The 16,984-nt window shown below is 41.7% G+C and overlaps 2 protein-coding genes across 2 annotated transcripts in view; one reads left to right on the top strand and one right to left on the bottom strand.

Moving 5' to 3' along the window:
* The window catches only part of LOC101917686 (cytochrome P450 2J2-like), a 119,762-nt gene that overhangs the window by 91,388 nt on the left and 11,390 nt on the right, over positions 1–16,984 (top strand). The window contains exon 6 of the mRNA XM_027787240.2: positions 2,933–2,998. The gene's annotated coding sequence lies outside the window, so the exon portion shown is untranslated. The remainder of the gene's footprint in view (positions 1–2,932; positions 2,999–16,984) is intronic.
* On the bottom strand, positions 451–16,250 carry LOC101917519 (cytochrome P450 2J6-like). The gene is given in 11 exon segments (XM_055817025.1): positions 451–865; positions 2,042–2,183; positions 2,532–2,535; positions 3,326–3,509; positions 4,799–4,940; positions 5,716–5,892; positions 6,550–6,710; positions 7,150–7,299; positions 9,411–9,573; positions 10,874–10,924; positions 10,926–16,250. Coding segments are annotated over 11 exon segments (1,467 nt in total). The 5' UTR covers positions 11,040–16,250; the 3' UTR covers positions 451–686.

A 16,984-nucleotide genomic window follows, 5' to 3' on the forward strand; every position in this document is an offset into this window, starting at 1 on the left:
CCAGCCCATTGGTCCGCTATCATTTACACCCACTTTGTTTCACCAGCAGCGGGGCTCCCCTCTGCAACTCTTCAGCAGGGAGTATGAGAGGTTTGCCTTCACTTTCAGCCCGAGTCACTAGCCTCACACTCAAACGAAGGGTTGCATTGTTGCAGCTCTCCTACTTCCAGATCCAAGCTATCATCTCCCCACGGCTCTTGGCTAAACAGACGAACCAGCTGGCTCACACCTAGTTGGCACATCCCTCCACAACTCTGCTCCCCCACGCAACCATACCTAGGGGCTCTGGCAATGCCCAAAGCCACCACCTCTGGGAAGAGCATTTCTATACCTCACTCTAGATGTGAGAACGCGTGGGAACGAGGGGAAGACCTCTCAACATGTCGCTTTAATGTTCCTTTTCCCTCCAGTAAGATTCCTGTTGAGTTTCTAGTAAGACTAGACACCGTAATGATTTACTGTGTTTATTTCATTTGTAATACAGCAGGAAAAAAAACGTACAGAGATTTTTCAGACACAGGAAAACCAAAGCATTTTTCAGGGCCAGCTTCTTAGACATAACACAACAAGGATAGATTCACACTGAATTTGAGCTGGAAATGAAAAACGTAAAAGCTGCACAGAAGATCAGCACACTAGCAAAGCCGTGGGAATGCCTCTTTCTCAAGTCTGTAATACCCTGCAACCTAGTGAAGAACTTCACAGAGCTCATACGGATGGGGCTTCATTGTACTCCCAAAGACAATGTCTGTATTGACTTCCTTAACTCCTTCTGGTAGAGTGAACTTGAATGTCTGCAGCAGGCTGCAGAAGATGATGAAAAGCTCCATCTTCGCCAGCACCTCTCCCAGACAGCTACGGTTGCCTGCAGAGGGAGATGGGAAAGAGCGGTCAGTCCCACAGAAGTCTGTAACCAGCACCTGCTTCCACGCTTTTCAAAAGAACATCACTCAGCCTCAGCAAGGAACAAGAGGCTTTGCTGAATGTGATGTTCTCCCCTCAGATTGAACTGACCAAACTGAGATGTCAGCAATCCTTCTTTGCAGGATCTGCCCAGATTATAGAAAAAGACACCAGAGATGCTTCTCAATAGTTTCATGCTTTCCTTCCTAATCTATAGGACTCCCCATTTCTATAATTCTTTATTTCTGTAATTCTATATTTCAGTCTCTTGATTCCAATGAGAATTACAAGAAAGCATCTTTAGGTTCCCTCGTAGCTTCCACTTCGTACAGGCTGACTTTTCTTCACTAATAGCAGTGAAAAATCAGAACACAGAGGATATTCTACATCTGATGACATATTTTCCTACATAATGCTTTCAGTGAAAACAACTTGTTAAAGAAAAATCTTTTCCCAATTTATCGATTAACTGTGTCCAAGATATAATTTCCAGTCAGAAAAAGAGAGTGACAGACCCTGAAATGCAGTGGTTAGGCCATTCAACCTGGATGCAAGAAACAACTGTTTAAATTTCTGTTCTGCCCTGTTTAGGCCAGGAACCCGAGCCTGACATTTCCACGTCTCAGCTGAGGGCTCTGACAACCAGGCTATTCCATCCTGGCATGATCCCCCACAGCTTTTGTTTGTTTAAGCTTCTGTAAACTCACACACTGGGTGAAAACATGACTCCAGAAGCCCCCCAGAAAAGACATAGCCATCTAGGATGTACGTGATCCACCTTCACATTTCTGCACTTATACAAAGTCAATCAGCTCCAGCAGAGCAGCCTGCCACAGAACAGCCACTTATAGTGGATGACAGAGGACAGCAGTACAAGGACTCAATTCCCCAAATTATTGGCAACTCTAGGGCCTTACTTCTTTTACCTTCTCTGCATTTTCACAGAAGTCTAAGATGAAAGGTTTATAAAATTACCAAACAACTTATTTTTGTAATCAAACATTTTTCTGGGCTGGGAAAACCACGTGCTCCTATAGTTTGGAATGTATTGCATTTGGCCTTCTCTGCAATGAAAATAACACAGCTTTACACTCACAATCTAACCCACACAATCAGGTTCAGTTATTGGTGCACCTACCCACTGAGAAAGCTATGAAGGCCTCTCGGGTCACAAAATTTCCATCCTTGTCCAGGAAATGACCAGGGTTGAACTGGTGAGGTGTCTCCCAGTACTCAGGGTCAAAAAGAGCCGAGCCTATGTGTAACACAATTATAGTGCCCTGAAAGGAAGATGATGTTGGCTCAGCTGTCTCTCACACATCAAAGAACACCACAAACCGATTCCAGCTATAATTCAGCACATGCTGGTCACATGGAGAGGCAGCAGAAATGAAACATTATTTTATTAGGAAAAAAACTTCTAATCTCAAACTGTTCTGAGGTGGGTTTTCTTCAAAGTAGTAAATAAGAAAAGAAACTTCAGTATTTCAGATTCAGGAATTTCCCTGCTGTATTCCTTCATGTGTGTCTGTCTTTTTTTTTTTTTTTTACCCCATTCTGTTAGCAAATGCAACAGAATGCATGGTTTGCAGTTCTTTACAACCTTATCCTAAATCTACCAAAATTACTTTCCTACTTCTGACAAGCTTTGACAGGTTTTGACAGGTTTCACCCTAGAAATGAAATTGTATATTTCAAATTCTCTTTCTGAAGGTGGAGGTGGGAAAGGTGTGCATGACAAACAGAGGGGGTTGCAGGAAGATGCCTCCATGCATGCCTTTGGGGAGGTTTGGCATTGAGGTTAAGGTTGGAAAGGCTGGACACGCCGAAGAAGCTGGAAGAAGCTTTTTATTTGAGGTTAGGTGGCAGCTCAGAAGCTGTGGGGAAACATCTTCGTTACATTTCAAATATGATGCCAGAGAGGTAATAATAAGAAAAGAAGTCCCAAGTGAATGAGGTTGCGTAGACACTTGGTATTGTCGCAGACGTCACCGATGAAGAAATCATTCCATCTCCCATTTGTCCGCAGGGCAGACAATATCCTAACATGAATGGTTTGCTGCACCTTCCCTATTGACACCACTGTACATTTCTGGTAAGTATTCTCTGACATGTTTTGAAAGTATAAGAGCTCAAACGTTTATGAATTATTTTAAAACCACAGGCTCTTAGAAAGACTCTGCAGTGCTCTCACAGCACACTAGTTTCATTGGTGTGCAGCTGTGCTCTTGGCGAGCTTTTTGACTCACTGTGAGACAAAGTCACAGGCCAGAGGGGATGGGAGGGGACGAGCGCTGTCTGCCAGTGCTGTCACCAACACCCATCTGTCCTGAACTGGAGAGAAAGGGGGTTAATGGTAAACATGGCTGCAGGGAACTGAACTCAGCCAAAGATCACATCGGAACAGAAAGGATATCCGTACCTTTGGAAGTACCCCAGAACAGTTGTATCCTTCACTGCTTCTCTAGGAAGTGTAATTAAAATAATGCTACTAAAGCGCGTGATCTCATGAATCACAGCATTTGTATAAGGCAGTTTCTTCCGATCCTCATAGCAGATTAGATGGGAGGGACTCAGAACAGCATCTAGTTCTTTCTGGATTTTTTCTTAAAAAAATAAAATAAAATCCATTATAGATAAAAGAACACCGTTTTGCATGAAACAGAGCTTTGATTTCCTTTTTGGATTATAGTAACAATGTAAAAAACTGCCGTGTGTAAATAATTTATATTTACCATGTCTTAAAATGCGAATACATTTATACAACTCTAGTTATGATTTTACTACGCTCTAGTAGTTCCTAGTTTATAGAGTCTATGTTCAGATCATCTTTCCACAAGCCAAACAGATTTATTGAGCTTCATAGTTAAAGGAAGGGGAGTGAACTATAAATAAAGCAAGAACTTATTAAGAGATCAGTTCAGTTAAGCTATTATTTTCACTCCGGCTAAATAGAGACTCACAGCACATTAATCGGCATGTTGCAAGGGAGCCATCGTATCAAGCTGATTCACATATGTAATGATGAGAACTGGAACAGGATAATACTACCAAACCAACACCAACTGTTAATCTCTTTTGGCTGTTATCCAGGTTTCAGTAAGTAACATAGTTTATACAGTCTCAGAGGGTTCAGGGTCAAATTTCATGCTTAAAAGTTAGGCTAGTAATCTAAGAGGGTTTGTTTGCTTTTTATTTCATTGGAATTTGGTACATTTATATATGTGTGCATAAGGCTCTGTTCTTCCAGCATTCTAGCACCGAAAGCATGAAAAGAAGGATTTTTAGCTCTGAACCCCAGGGTCAAGAACACATACTTGGCACAGCAATTCATCATCTCTGAAAGCCCTGTATCAAATAATTCAAAAATTCTGAAACTACTGTACAACTATGCCCCATTTTTAGAATTTTCATCATATTTTTATCTTTCTTCTCTGCTTAACATTTCCTTATGTTACGATAAATATATTTATTATATAGAAATATAAATGGTGTCTCAGTAAGGACAAACAATGTATTCTTATTACACGTTCTGGATACCAGAAAAGTGTCACTTTTCCCTAACCCGAGCTCATATTTCACCTCAAGTGTCTTCAGCCAGACTGTATCTTCCATTATATGCTTACAGTACTGAAACAATCCAAAGAAAATCAACAAGACAAAATACAGTATCAGAAGCTGAATATCCCTGAAATTACTTTAAAATCTCTGTCTGAAAATTTTCTATTTCACTGGCTTCTTCAAAGCAAAGCTCAAAAATGTGATCTTAAAAAAAAAAAAAAAAAGAAGAAAGCTTCATCTTCAAAAAAACTTGATCTTAACCAAACAAAGAAAAAAAAGTGTAACATACAATTGTTCTAATTGAAACATACCCACGTTTGTGTCTGCAACTCACCTTGGATGTCAGGATAAACCACCATGAAGAGCAGAGCCCAATGCAGAGTGGTGGCAGTGGTCTCTGAGCCACCCAGGAAAAGGTCAAAAACAGACTGCACCATGTTGTCTTCTTCAAATGTAGAACTGGTGATATTTTTAGTCTACAGGTGTCAATGAGAAAGGTAAAATGGCATATACCTGTTTAACAATTAGCACTAAGACAGACAGCGTCCACTATATCTAAATGAACAGTCTTTCTAGAGGACAGAGAAAATGCAGATACTTGAGCAAAACAAAGATCTATGCAAATATTTTCCTCAAATAAGTACATTGATCCTGTTAAGTTACAGGTGCAGTTGAAAGAGTCAGGTGTCTAAGGTCCTGTTATGCTGCCTTCTAAGTGACTTGTTGCCTTGCTGCTAACTTCCATATCTGAAAAAAAAACACTTCAAAGTAGTTTTATCCCACCCTTGCCACTATCTGCACATTTGCTCATTTCAGCTATCTATTGCATATATAGTATGTTATCCTTTTAAAAGATTTACGCTTTTTTTCAGAGCAAAGACTGCCATAATTTTAAGATTGGTATTAAAACCATACAGTACTACTAAGCACAAAGATAATAAATGCAAATATTAGTAAGACACAAAGAATCAGAATCAGCCAGCCATCCAAATATCTGCACCTTCTCAAAGTCCTCCCTACCACCCACCGCTCAGCCTGCACTAAGGATTCTACAGTATAACAACAAACGTAATTAATTTATACTTCTAAAACAAGTTATTAAACTAAGTATTTAAAGTTTGTATTTGAGTTCGACAGCAGAGTTTTTAAACTCTATCTGTAGAGCTCTGTAATAATGTTGCTATGTACAGAAAACTGTAGGCTGTAGGAAAGGTGCAGGGATCTGTGTCCCATACAGCGCAAATTACTCACTTTCTTTATCTGATCCAGGTAAAAGTCAATGAAATCTTGTGGTTCATCTCTTATGCCTCTTTCCCTGTGGCTTTTAATTTCCTGCCTTATGAAAGAATGAACAAAATCAGAGGAATATGCCGCTTTATGTGCAGGTCCTGGGAGGTACTCTGAAGCCCGTGGAAAAATTTCATACATCTGTGGAGCGAGACAGATGCAGTAAGTTAGATTACATGAACAAGGCTATTGTAGAGATACAGTGTCAACATTTTTGGTGCTAAATTGCTGAATTAATTTCTTTAGGAAAAACACTGTAGCATTAAAGAGAAGTGTTGGGTACATCACACACACTAAAACCATGAATTAAAGACAACACGGTTTTCACCCTGGATTCTTTCCTAGCCTGACCGCATAACTCTACTTGTATCTGCCTGTTAATTCACCAGCAAAAGAATTCAGTTTCACAGACAGATTTAACATGTATTAATATTAATAAATGCTTATATATAATTACGTTAGCAAACAAGAAAAAAAATTCTCTTTTATTCCAATGCAGAGTACCACCTTTTCACCTTAGCAGTACTGATGATTCCATTACAGAAAAGTTCAGCGTGACCTTTGCCAAGAAATTCTAATGAAGATTGTTAATATTAATATAATAATTGAACAATGTCAAACCCAAAACACTGTAGGTCCAGTTCATATTCATAGTCAGAATTTTTATCAGCATTTAATGTGTACTAAATAAAGCAATAACTATAACAATATATGATAGCATAATTATATTGCATAATAGTGCAATAAATGTGCTCAATAATAAAATAATTTGCATATTAAATAAGTCATTTTCCTCACATAGTAAAAGTAGCTGTTCCCAAAAGCCACTATACAATTGCATGCTTCAATCAGCTGGGGGAAAGTTTTATCCTCTAGGGAGAAACGATGTCCAAAAACCACAGCACAGATCACATTAGAGACAGCATGAACAATGGGGAAGGAAGGGTCGTCAGCTCTTCCTGCAGACAGAGATAAGCATTCATGTCCAAAGCACTTTCTTTAGCTCCTTTGTTATTTCAGAAGCATGATCACAATGACGTTTTATAATACATGTCGTCTGTGCTATTTAGACTGTTACCCTAGAACACCCAAAATTCACCAGCAAACATAATGAAAGATAAACCTCATTCAAAAATGAGGACAGGAAGGCCTCAGGTCTTTAACTCCCAGCCTTGGCTTTTTTTGTTTGCTTCTTTTTAAAAAAATAAATCTTGATCTTGGTGTTGATACCAAAATACACATTGCTGAGGTCTGACTGTACAAACAGTTCTAAACTGTGCTCCAAACCCATTCTTTTCTGGAGCAAAACCAGTTAGTATCTGCCCTTTAGAGTTACGCAAACAATGTTCTATGTCAAAAGCCCAAATGCAGTTCCCAAGCACCTTGTCCATGGCATACCGTTTTTGTCCCTGAAGAACCCAACCAGATAACGGGCTTCGGTTTGTATCCCATGCTCCATTCCTTTATTCCCCATTCCCAGTTTTCTGAGAGTTCCAATTCCAAAATGTCTCTGCTGTTTCCAGATGAGACCATTTGAGACCAGGATACCTTCAGCCATCAAGAAAAATCAATGTTATGTCACGTTAATGTTCATATAATAGTAAAAGACATACACACTAAGAGTCCCATTTTTATCATGCTGCCGCTCATAATGAAGACAGCCTCATCAGGGCAGTGTTCTTTTAATTTATTTTGCTAAAGACAGAGAAACCACCTCGGTTAATATACTCTCACCTCTGCAAAAAGCCCACTCAATCTCAGGATTCACACACCTGCCTTCCTGTTCTTTCTGAAGCATCCAAGAACAGTGGTTATTTACTCGAAACTCCACCCAGCAGCCTGCTACAAGCTGTAAAAGACAGTGTGGGTTGGTGTTGCCTTCTATTTGCCCATGCTTTGAGCAGAAATTAATCTAAATCCCTAATCACAAAGAAAGGCTTACAGCCCAGCTCATCTGATGTCTTATAAGATCTCATTTATTATGTTATACAATCTTCTCATACAATTAATACTTACTGGTAAGCTATGTTTGCCAGCATGCCTATATGGACATTGTGTTCTTGCAGATGTTGCCACAAGTCAGCTCTGCAGGAGCGGCAAAGACAGCTTTCCTCAACGAACACTAAGGTCAGGTTTCTACAGCCTGGAAATACGATGGTGTCTCTCACCAATCTACTCATCGTTGGGGAGGTCTAAGCATTTCCTATGCTTCTGATTCTAACTTTACACAAACCTTCTGGAGATTATCGCATCTCCCTGTTAGTACCGCTTCAAAAAGAAAAACTTTATTGGCTAGAGCTGATAACTAGTTGGGAGCACATTGCCTGTGCTACACAGTCTCTGGCTTTCAGGGGATACTGCTTTTGCCAGGCTGTTTGCACCAGAGAGTGAGTTCTTGTCCTGGCCCAGGTCCCTCCTGGAAAGACAATGAAACCAGGGCAAGAACCACCCAGCAGGAACCAGAGCAGGAAGAGCAGGCTTTAGCCCATCTACAAACAGCTCCCTGGGACAAGAGGGTCTCACGGTGGGACAGGAAGGCACCCCAGGCCGCTGTGCTGTGAGCCTGTGTTCTAGCAGACAGCCCAGCATAACAAAATTTAATCACATGGTGGAGAATCGCTTCACCAGTCTAGCCCATGCTTCTCCCCTGGGAAAGCCAGCTTGCTCCACGAGACAGCTGCTTGACCACAGCCTGGAACAAGTCTCCCCTTTTCCTTTCGTTGTCCTGGGAGCCTGTGCGAGCAGAAAGGAGCCAGCCCAACAGGCAGGTATCTGTGTCGCAGATGCCAACCCGCAGCTGTGCTGCAGCTGTTTGTTAAAGCCATCCCTCTACAAATCACTAGCACCAGGGCAGCTTGTCACAGCCCAGCTACTTTACTCCACATCTCCCAGATGAAAGGCAGCAATAAAGACCCTTCCAAATGGACTGAAGTGGCCCCAGACAATCATCTATATTCTTTAAAGATGTTTTTCTCTATATGAGCTAGAATTACAAATTAAAGCTCTCTAGATCGTAGCCCACAGGCAACAAAGCCTGACCAGGATAAAAGCATCTGCTCTATATCCTCTGGATAAGAGGCTGGTGGAAACACGTTCAGTCATTTCTGTTTTAAACATGCCACCCTTTTTATTCTCCATCCACCGTAATTCAGCAACGTCTGATGTAAACGATCGCACAATAAGAAGCTCTGAACAAGGCTATGTTGCACCTACGTCTGGCTAATCTGTTTAAAGCTCCAGTGACCTTCCCGTGCCTTTGGACTTCTCAGAAGCCTAGAACTTGTTCAACAGCTCTGCACTTGCTCTCCTTACAGCCGCTTTTGCTGTAAACAAACAACTGGGAGCATAAGGAATTACTTTAGCCTCAGCTTGCAGAGGAGGCTGCAAACTCCAGATTATTTCTAATCAGGTCACACAGTTAGACAACGCTAAGAACGGGCAAGCAAGACCTAGCTAGGCACAAATATTGCTGCTCTGATGAGATTCGGAAATACACATGTGACAGTGGGACTCTGGAGACAACAGAATAATGCTGCAGAACTGTATCGTTCACCCTGAGCAGACAGAATGGTTGAATTGGGAACTAAGGGCTTACTAGTAAGGAAGACATGAGAGGAGAAGTCAAGGATTAAGCCCTTCCACAGATATGAACGTCTTACCCTTTCCATTTGCCACTCTGTTGAAGACTTAGGTCTGTACTCGCCCAGAAACATCCTCGGAGTTGGTGGCGAGAACATTCTTCACAGCTTTGAATCCATACTGCACCACCACACGTCTGTGACCCAGCCACAGGGCACAGATGTTGCCGTAGATTTTTGCCAGCTGTCTGTTAGATCAATGCCAAAAAAAATACCCATGGGAGAAACATCAACCAAAATGCACATGGTGGGCTGCTCTGTTCCACCATGACATTACTCACGGGTTCCGGAAATGAAAAGGGACAGTGGTTTTGTTTTGCAGTGTGAGTGCTTACCACAGCGAAGGCACTCTCTGGGAACCCTCCATGCACCGCGATGTGCATGATAGAAGAACAGATGCTCTCTCCCTCTCTAAAACTTGACCTGTGTTGCCTTTGCAATATTAACAATTAGGAAAATGCCCTCAACTGAGTGTTTGCAGATCTGTATTAGGTTTCACATGAGATTTCACCTGCCCATTCTTCATTACATTTTTCATTTTTTATTTTCCTCAGCCGGCAACTAGAACTTCCCGGTGTAACTCTCCTTCTAGTACTGCAGACCAAGTTCCAATGGCAGGACCTCTTCCCCTCTGATACAGAAGCACTGTCAACTGAGGCATCTGAGCATAGATCCCACCTCTGCTTGGGCAGCGATGGGGACCGCTCTCAGGCACCCCTGTGGGCATTTAGCAAGGACAAAGTCCCTGATTCTAGGCAAAAAACCAGCACAGCTCTGTCCTCCTACAGTGATGAACAGGTACCCATCAGAAAAGTTTAGCATCAAGATCTTTTAAGTTCCCTTTTCCTGAAGCCAACATTCTCCAGCTGCAGCCACCTACCCCCTGACATGCAGGTTGCACTTGGCACCTAAAGAAAGGTTGCGATTTGAAAAATATACCAACACGCTGGATTCTCTCATGGAGTTTTGGCTCAGTGGAGGACGTTGAGTACTGAAAGAACCTGTATTAACATGTTTAGCATGGACCTGATTCTTTCCATCAGTTCCTTCTTTTTCCTATCTTTTACATCTTTAGCTCACCTGCAAGGAGCAATTCTCAGAAAGGACTTCAGAAAAACAATGGAGCTAACATTCTGGCTGCATGTGGGATACAACGTTGTTTCCATCCCATGATAGAATGATCACGATAGATTTTCTGTATGCACCTTTGGTGAGAAATCTGAGAAACACTTTTTTCTTCCAAGGCAAAAAGCCTCCCTTAAAAACAAAAAGTCTTTTTTGAGGCAAAATTACTGTCCTTAGTTCTAGTACTAGTACACATACTAGTTTTCATATAAATTAGACTGCAAATTTTACTTAACTTCCATAATTCACCTTCTCTCAGGATTAGGTTCTCCTTTCTACCACATTAGCCTGCCAACAGCCATCATGAGTTGTTACAGTTTTTGCTCAGTAACCTTCAGTTCACATATGCAGTTCCATACCTTTTTCAGGCTGCCATGATCAGCTCTAAAATTTATCCACCACATGCTTCCTAATGATGGGAAATGGGGTTGGTCCAGGAGGAAATCCACGACTTTTCCATTGCATTTTCAGGAACTGTGCACCCAGAAGAATCAAAACCAGGGATATGAGAATTACGCTTATCATTTCACACCTCCAAACTACTCTGTCACTGAGAAAAGTGCTATGAATCAGTCTGTTGAAATGACCCTATGTTGTTGTTCTTAAGTCTTCCCTGCTATATTTAAGCTTTCTGAATTTTTCTCCTCCCTTCTTTCCTACCATGCCTCCTGATCTCAGAAAACGAAGTGTTCCCATTCTCCAGTGTATTTAATACATCACTATGCTGCAATACGCTAATAGCCACCATCCCTTTAAGATCCAGTAGAGGCTAGAAGGCAAGCACCTCATCCAGAAATATCCTTTTGCGCAACCAGTTTGATAGAATATGTCACTCAAAGCACTGACTACATGCAAACAAGAGCTCAGATACAAAGCTGCAGCTGCCTTCCAGGTACTGCGTACGCAGACAAGAACAGGGGCACTCAGCGGGTAGCACTGTCTGGGCAGAGGCAAATGAAGCAGTCAGAAGCCTTGTATGAGTGGTTGCAAACATAGATTTGGGAACTAAGAGCAAGGAAGCATTGCAATGTGAGTTTTCACAGTAAACAATACAGGCGAACTGCAAACAGCACAGTGAAGAATCAAACATCACTGGTACTATGGACAAAAAGCTTAACAGATCTGCCCTGGTTTCAGCTGGGATAGAGTTAATTTTCTTCTTAGTAGCTGGTACAATGCTGTGTTTTGGATTTAGTGTGAGAACAATGTTGATAACACGTTCATGGGTTTAGTATAAAAACTACCAAGCAACAACTAAGTCAAGGACTTTTCAGTTTTTCAGGCCCTGAGAAGTAAGGGCATATCAGCTGGACATTTCCTATACCCACACTTTCATACGGAGGGCCTTATCTTCCTCATCCCACATTTCTGTCCAGGTATGACAGCTGGGGTTTTCTGCGCTTTTTTTAAATTTGTTTTTTTATCTGAAGGACTCAGGGACACATTTAGCACTGCCAGCTTCTTCCTGAAAACCCAAGCAGAAAAAGAAACTTGAAAACAGAAATACTTCTTCATGGCACATTTTCATCATCAGTCTTCGGTTCGCTCTAGAAATGAGACAAGCAGCCAGTATCATGAAGATTTTTCTTTCCAGGTTTTCCAAAATATTTTAAAGCACAATTTCCTATTTAAAAACACACACACACACAAAACCACATACAAAACAATGCCTCCCTCCCCAAAAAAAACAAACCAGCAATTCCTACAGAACTAATTTCTGCACCGAGGACATCAGGTCTGACCTATGCCTCTGCTTCAATTCCATTGGATTTCCCCCCCTGTGAGCAGGGAAAAAGGGCTGCGTTCTCATTCGCCACATTTTGCTATTGCACATTCAGCAACTATAAGTATTATCTTTTGCTAAATAACGGGGTAAGTGAGAATTCTTAAGAGCTGCATATGTTTTTTGCTTCAATCTGCCCATGCAACAAGGTGAGTGACACTGTGGTGCCACGTCAGAGTAAATTCAGATGCAACGTCACACGATACACTGCCCCATGCATTCCGCAGCATAACAGGTTGGCTCCTGTTCCATAGCACCTCCCCGCAGGTGGGTGAGCACCACAGGCACAGCTGTACAGAAGGGCAGCGATTCAGCTCACTATAGTGTGCTTCGTCCTTTCCTAACAGGCGAGATGGGACCAGGGAGGGAAGAACACCATTATTTCTCCCTGCTTTTAGAGTCTTAAGAATTGAATCTCAGGTCTACAGTACCCAGCACAAACCTGTTTTCAGGCAGTTATAGCAGATGACCATTCTAGCTCAAGGTAATAATTTCATATGAACCTCGTTGTAGGGAGGATGTCATAGGCTGCACTAAACCTCACCTGCCTGAGGTTTCCAAGGATAGGGCATGAAGTCAGCTCCTGAGGAAAGCACCTATGCAGCCATGGTGACTTCAGGAGCTGCACAGTCAGAAGACATGACCAAGAGTATAAGAGCCTCACTGCCTGACAGCAGGTCACTTCTGTTTTACAAGAGACTTGGGAAGCAACAGCTGTGGATGTACCACCTGAAGCTACTCTATTCTGCTCTGAAGCATCCACTTCTGAAAGGGTTCTTGTCATAACCAGGATTAACGGGTATCTCATCACCTTCTCTTTTGACCCCCTTTTACCCTTCCAGACTACTAGGAAAGTTTATTCATTGGATCTTGTGCAACAAGCTTTTCTCTTCCAACATGCTATGACAATAAGAAGAAACAGTTTTCCTTCAGGTAATTCAGCAGACAAATTTGTGAAGTGGAACCATGGAGCCTGAGCAAATTTCTTAAGAACTAATTGCAAGCACACGGAAGAGAAGTTCCACGTTTAGAGCTGTATGGGTCAGGAAACAAATGGAACAGTCAGCAGTGTAATAATTGTGATGGAAGATGGGCAGGCTTTTCTCAGATACTGAAATATTCCACATGCAAACTGCACACCTAATACTGTGCTGCAACTTCTGCTTAACTTACAGTATCCCATTGTTTCAATGTTACGTTTTCTTCTACTGCCAGAGTTCTTTTCACTACATACTCTCTGCATTTTTTAAATTATCGTGTTCTTTGTAGCAAAACCCAATTTTAATTAAGTGCAGGGGCCTGACCCATGGCAGAAGCCAGTAGATGCTCTTTTAAAAATAACAGCTGAAGGAGGTCATTCACACACAAAGCTGAGCCATATAAGCACACCCTTACATCTATCAAACAAGTTATTTATGAAAGTATTTCAATATTGCCGGATCCCTGGCTGCAGAACTTCATTTGATACACTCATCTTACCAGTGAACTTCAAGCTTCAGATTTGCTGAGAAAATAAGGTGCAAGAAAGAATATAAACTAAACTGAAAAACTGTCGAAAAGAATGCTGAAGCTGCAAAGAGTCAAACATTAGGAAATGGCAGAAATAAGAGGGTAACTGACCTGATGAACTATGGTTTAGCCTATGAAATTCGTGTGCCTCTTCAGTTCCTCTGCAGCTGACTGCGGAGCGCTGACAAGATTCTACAGCACTTCACAAACCAGCGAGACTGAAAGGGTGCTAGACTTTTGTAGCTCCCACACCTTTACAATATACAGCACCACAGCACCAGTGTAACGTCTGCATTGCTTTCACCTAAGTAGCACTACAATACAAAAAAAAACCCCAAACAAACAAAAAAAAACCCCACAAACAAAAAAAAAAACCCCACAACCCCATCAAAAACAATGGAAAAACAAGATGAGGAATGTTTACAACAATATTTTCCTCCCTGTTAGCTAGGACTCTAGCTTTTAGTAACCCTGCTCTCACAGCATGTCAGTGATGCACAGTCTCAGCCTGCTACACCCTCAGAAAATGGCTGAAAATGAACAAATCAGTAAAAATGCTGTGTTGATCAACCTTGGTAAATCTCTCTAAGATTACATATACTATCTGGTTTTACTTTGGGATGACCAGGTACCTTATTACTAGCAGGAAGAGTTAAAGCGATGGATGTTACAATTCATTGTAATGCAGAAGTGATAGCATTTAAATGAACTCAGTTAATGTGCACAAATTGTGAATTAAAGGACCAAAATACAAACAAAGTATTTGTGAGATCAAGCAGATATAGGCGGGTGTTTACAGAGAAGCTTTTTGCAAGCAGGTTATTTGGGGGGAAATCAGTTTTGCTTGGTCCAAAATCTTCAGTATATGTGAGCAGCACCTCTCATTATTATGCAAGCCTTGCTCATTATTATCTGACAAATACTATAGCAACACCTCACTGGTAGAGATGACAGAGGTGGTTAGTCAGCTCAGAAAACCTGCTTTGCTAATGAAGCGTTCAGGCCATAGCAGTGGGAAGAAAATGCAGGGGACAGGGAGAGAACAGAACAGAAACAGTCATAGCTGCCATATACATCTTGGATTTCATTAGTCAATCTTAAAGCTCTTTTGAAAAGTGAACGTCAGGGTTGATTAGGCCCAGAGAGCTAAAGCAAGTTCCTGAGAGTCACAGACAAGCTATGAACAGATCCAGGAACAGAATTTGAAGTTCCCAAGTCCCATTCCAGTTCTTTATCTATGCAACCTAAACAGCTCATCAATCTTCAGGTCCCAACAACAGATGACAGTAGGAGGCAAAAACCTACCTTGTTTATTTATAATGCATGTAAGCAAGTTCTCTTTTCCTGAACTGAACAGAAACATAGAATGGGAACTTCCTTTCCTCACATCTCCCAGCCTCATGTTCATTCTAGTTCTGTACTCTAAGCAACCTCCCTCTCTCAGTGCTTGCCTAGCGATAATGTGTCTGTATCATTCTCTTCCCGAAGAGAAATTCTGATGCCACCGACCAATTAACAGCTCCTGTTATGAAGCTTTTGAAAGACTGGGGGGTGCAGAGGAAGAAGGAACAGCTAAGTTGAGAAAACCAAATTAGTGTCTCCACTGAAAAAAAAAAAAAAATCAAAAACCTAACCAACCAAACAAACAAAACCCAACTGCTTAGGAATTGTCTGCTCTGTTTAGCTTGACATCAGGCCAGGCAGCAAGCACACGCTACCACGCACAGCAATACACGTGCAACACGGAACCAGTCAGCGTCCTCTAATGCACGCTGAGCCTGTCTCTGCGAAAGAAAAAAACCAAGCCCTGGTATTTACAGCATAGCAGCTGACACACACCCTGGGCAGAGGTGTACCAGGAACCATTTCCAACCCTGGCGTGCCACGTTCATCATTTGCTTGCTTCACACCTTTCTGAGCGTGTTCTTTCCCCGTCCTCTGCAGCTGTTGCATTTGCTTCCCACTCCTGTGGCCTGAAACCTTCATTACAAAAGCAGATTTCCTCATCTGTTCCAAACAATCAAACTTAACATCTGCCATCTTGACTGGTGAGCTCTTGCAATAATATTACACAAATACTATTACACAAATACAGAGGAGAGCGAGCAAGATCCAGATGAAGAGCTACTGCTCACATATACTGAAAATACTAAAATGAGGAGCATTGAATTCTTCTAACACAGCTTCCTTGCTTTTCCCTTCCTTGTAAACTTCACCCTAAGCTTTTCTGAAATAAGTTTGCCTCACCATACTTCAGCATGCCCACAGCTCTCACCTAGCAGTGGGAAAACACACTGCCCACAGCATCCACACAGCCAGGCTCAGACTCAAGCCTCGCTGGGTGCAGCCTTACTCAGCAGGACCCAGATTTACCCTGCAGAAGGGTCTAGGAGAGCAGACGAGGGGCAGAAGGATAGGGTCACTGCAAAAGTAGCAAGACCACTCAAGCGGGCTATACTGTACAAGTTGCCTGACGGATTGTTGCAATCACATGGATTCTCTTTAGCTTCTCTACACACTTGAAGATATAAAATTAGCTGAGTTCTTGATTAAAGTGTTGAGATATAACATTAGCTTAGTTCTTGATCAAAGCAGCAAAAAATCCAATGTAATATATCAGCTAATAAAAAAACCCTATACACAGTAAGACTTCATACAGAGACCCACAGGGCACCAAATAATCAAGAGATAAGGAAAGCTGTTTTACAGTCACAGTATAAGGGATGTAAACTACTGTAGCTAAGGCTTACATTCAGCTAAAAGATGGTATTTGGGACCAAAGTCTGAAGCAGCATACACATTAATATGACTCAGCCTGGGAAGTCCCACACATTTGTGAGTCATACATCTTTCCTTTGCCTCCTAAATTCTGAAGATGATGGTTCCTGACAATTCACTTAGCAAACAGAGGCACCCTAAGTCATCTCCAGGTTCACTACTGCAACTTGCTTTTGGCACTTCTAAATCAGCAAGTTTTTCAGCCCCTAGGCAATGTACAAGCAAGGAGTAGAAGCAGCTTTGAGAGAAAACAGATTTTGCCATGCCAACAGGAACAGATAAAATGGGAGATGAGGTCTGAAATCCTATCCCAAATGAGTAGTAATAAAAAAAATTAGCTGAAAGGAGACCGGAGAGATTTCTTAAATCCATCATCTTGTCCCAGAACACCAGAGTTCTG

The sequence above is a fragment of the Falco peregrinus genome, chromosome 12 (genome assembly GCF_023634155.1).
Source record: "Falco peregrinus isolate bFalPer1 chromosome 12, bFalPer1.pri, whole genome shotgun sequence".
NCBI lineage: Eukaryota > Metazoa > Chordata > Aves > Falconiformes > Falconidae > Falco > Falco peregrinus.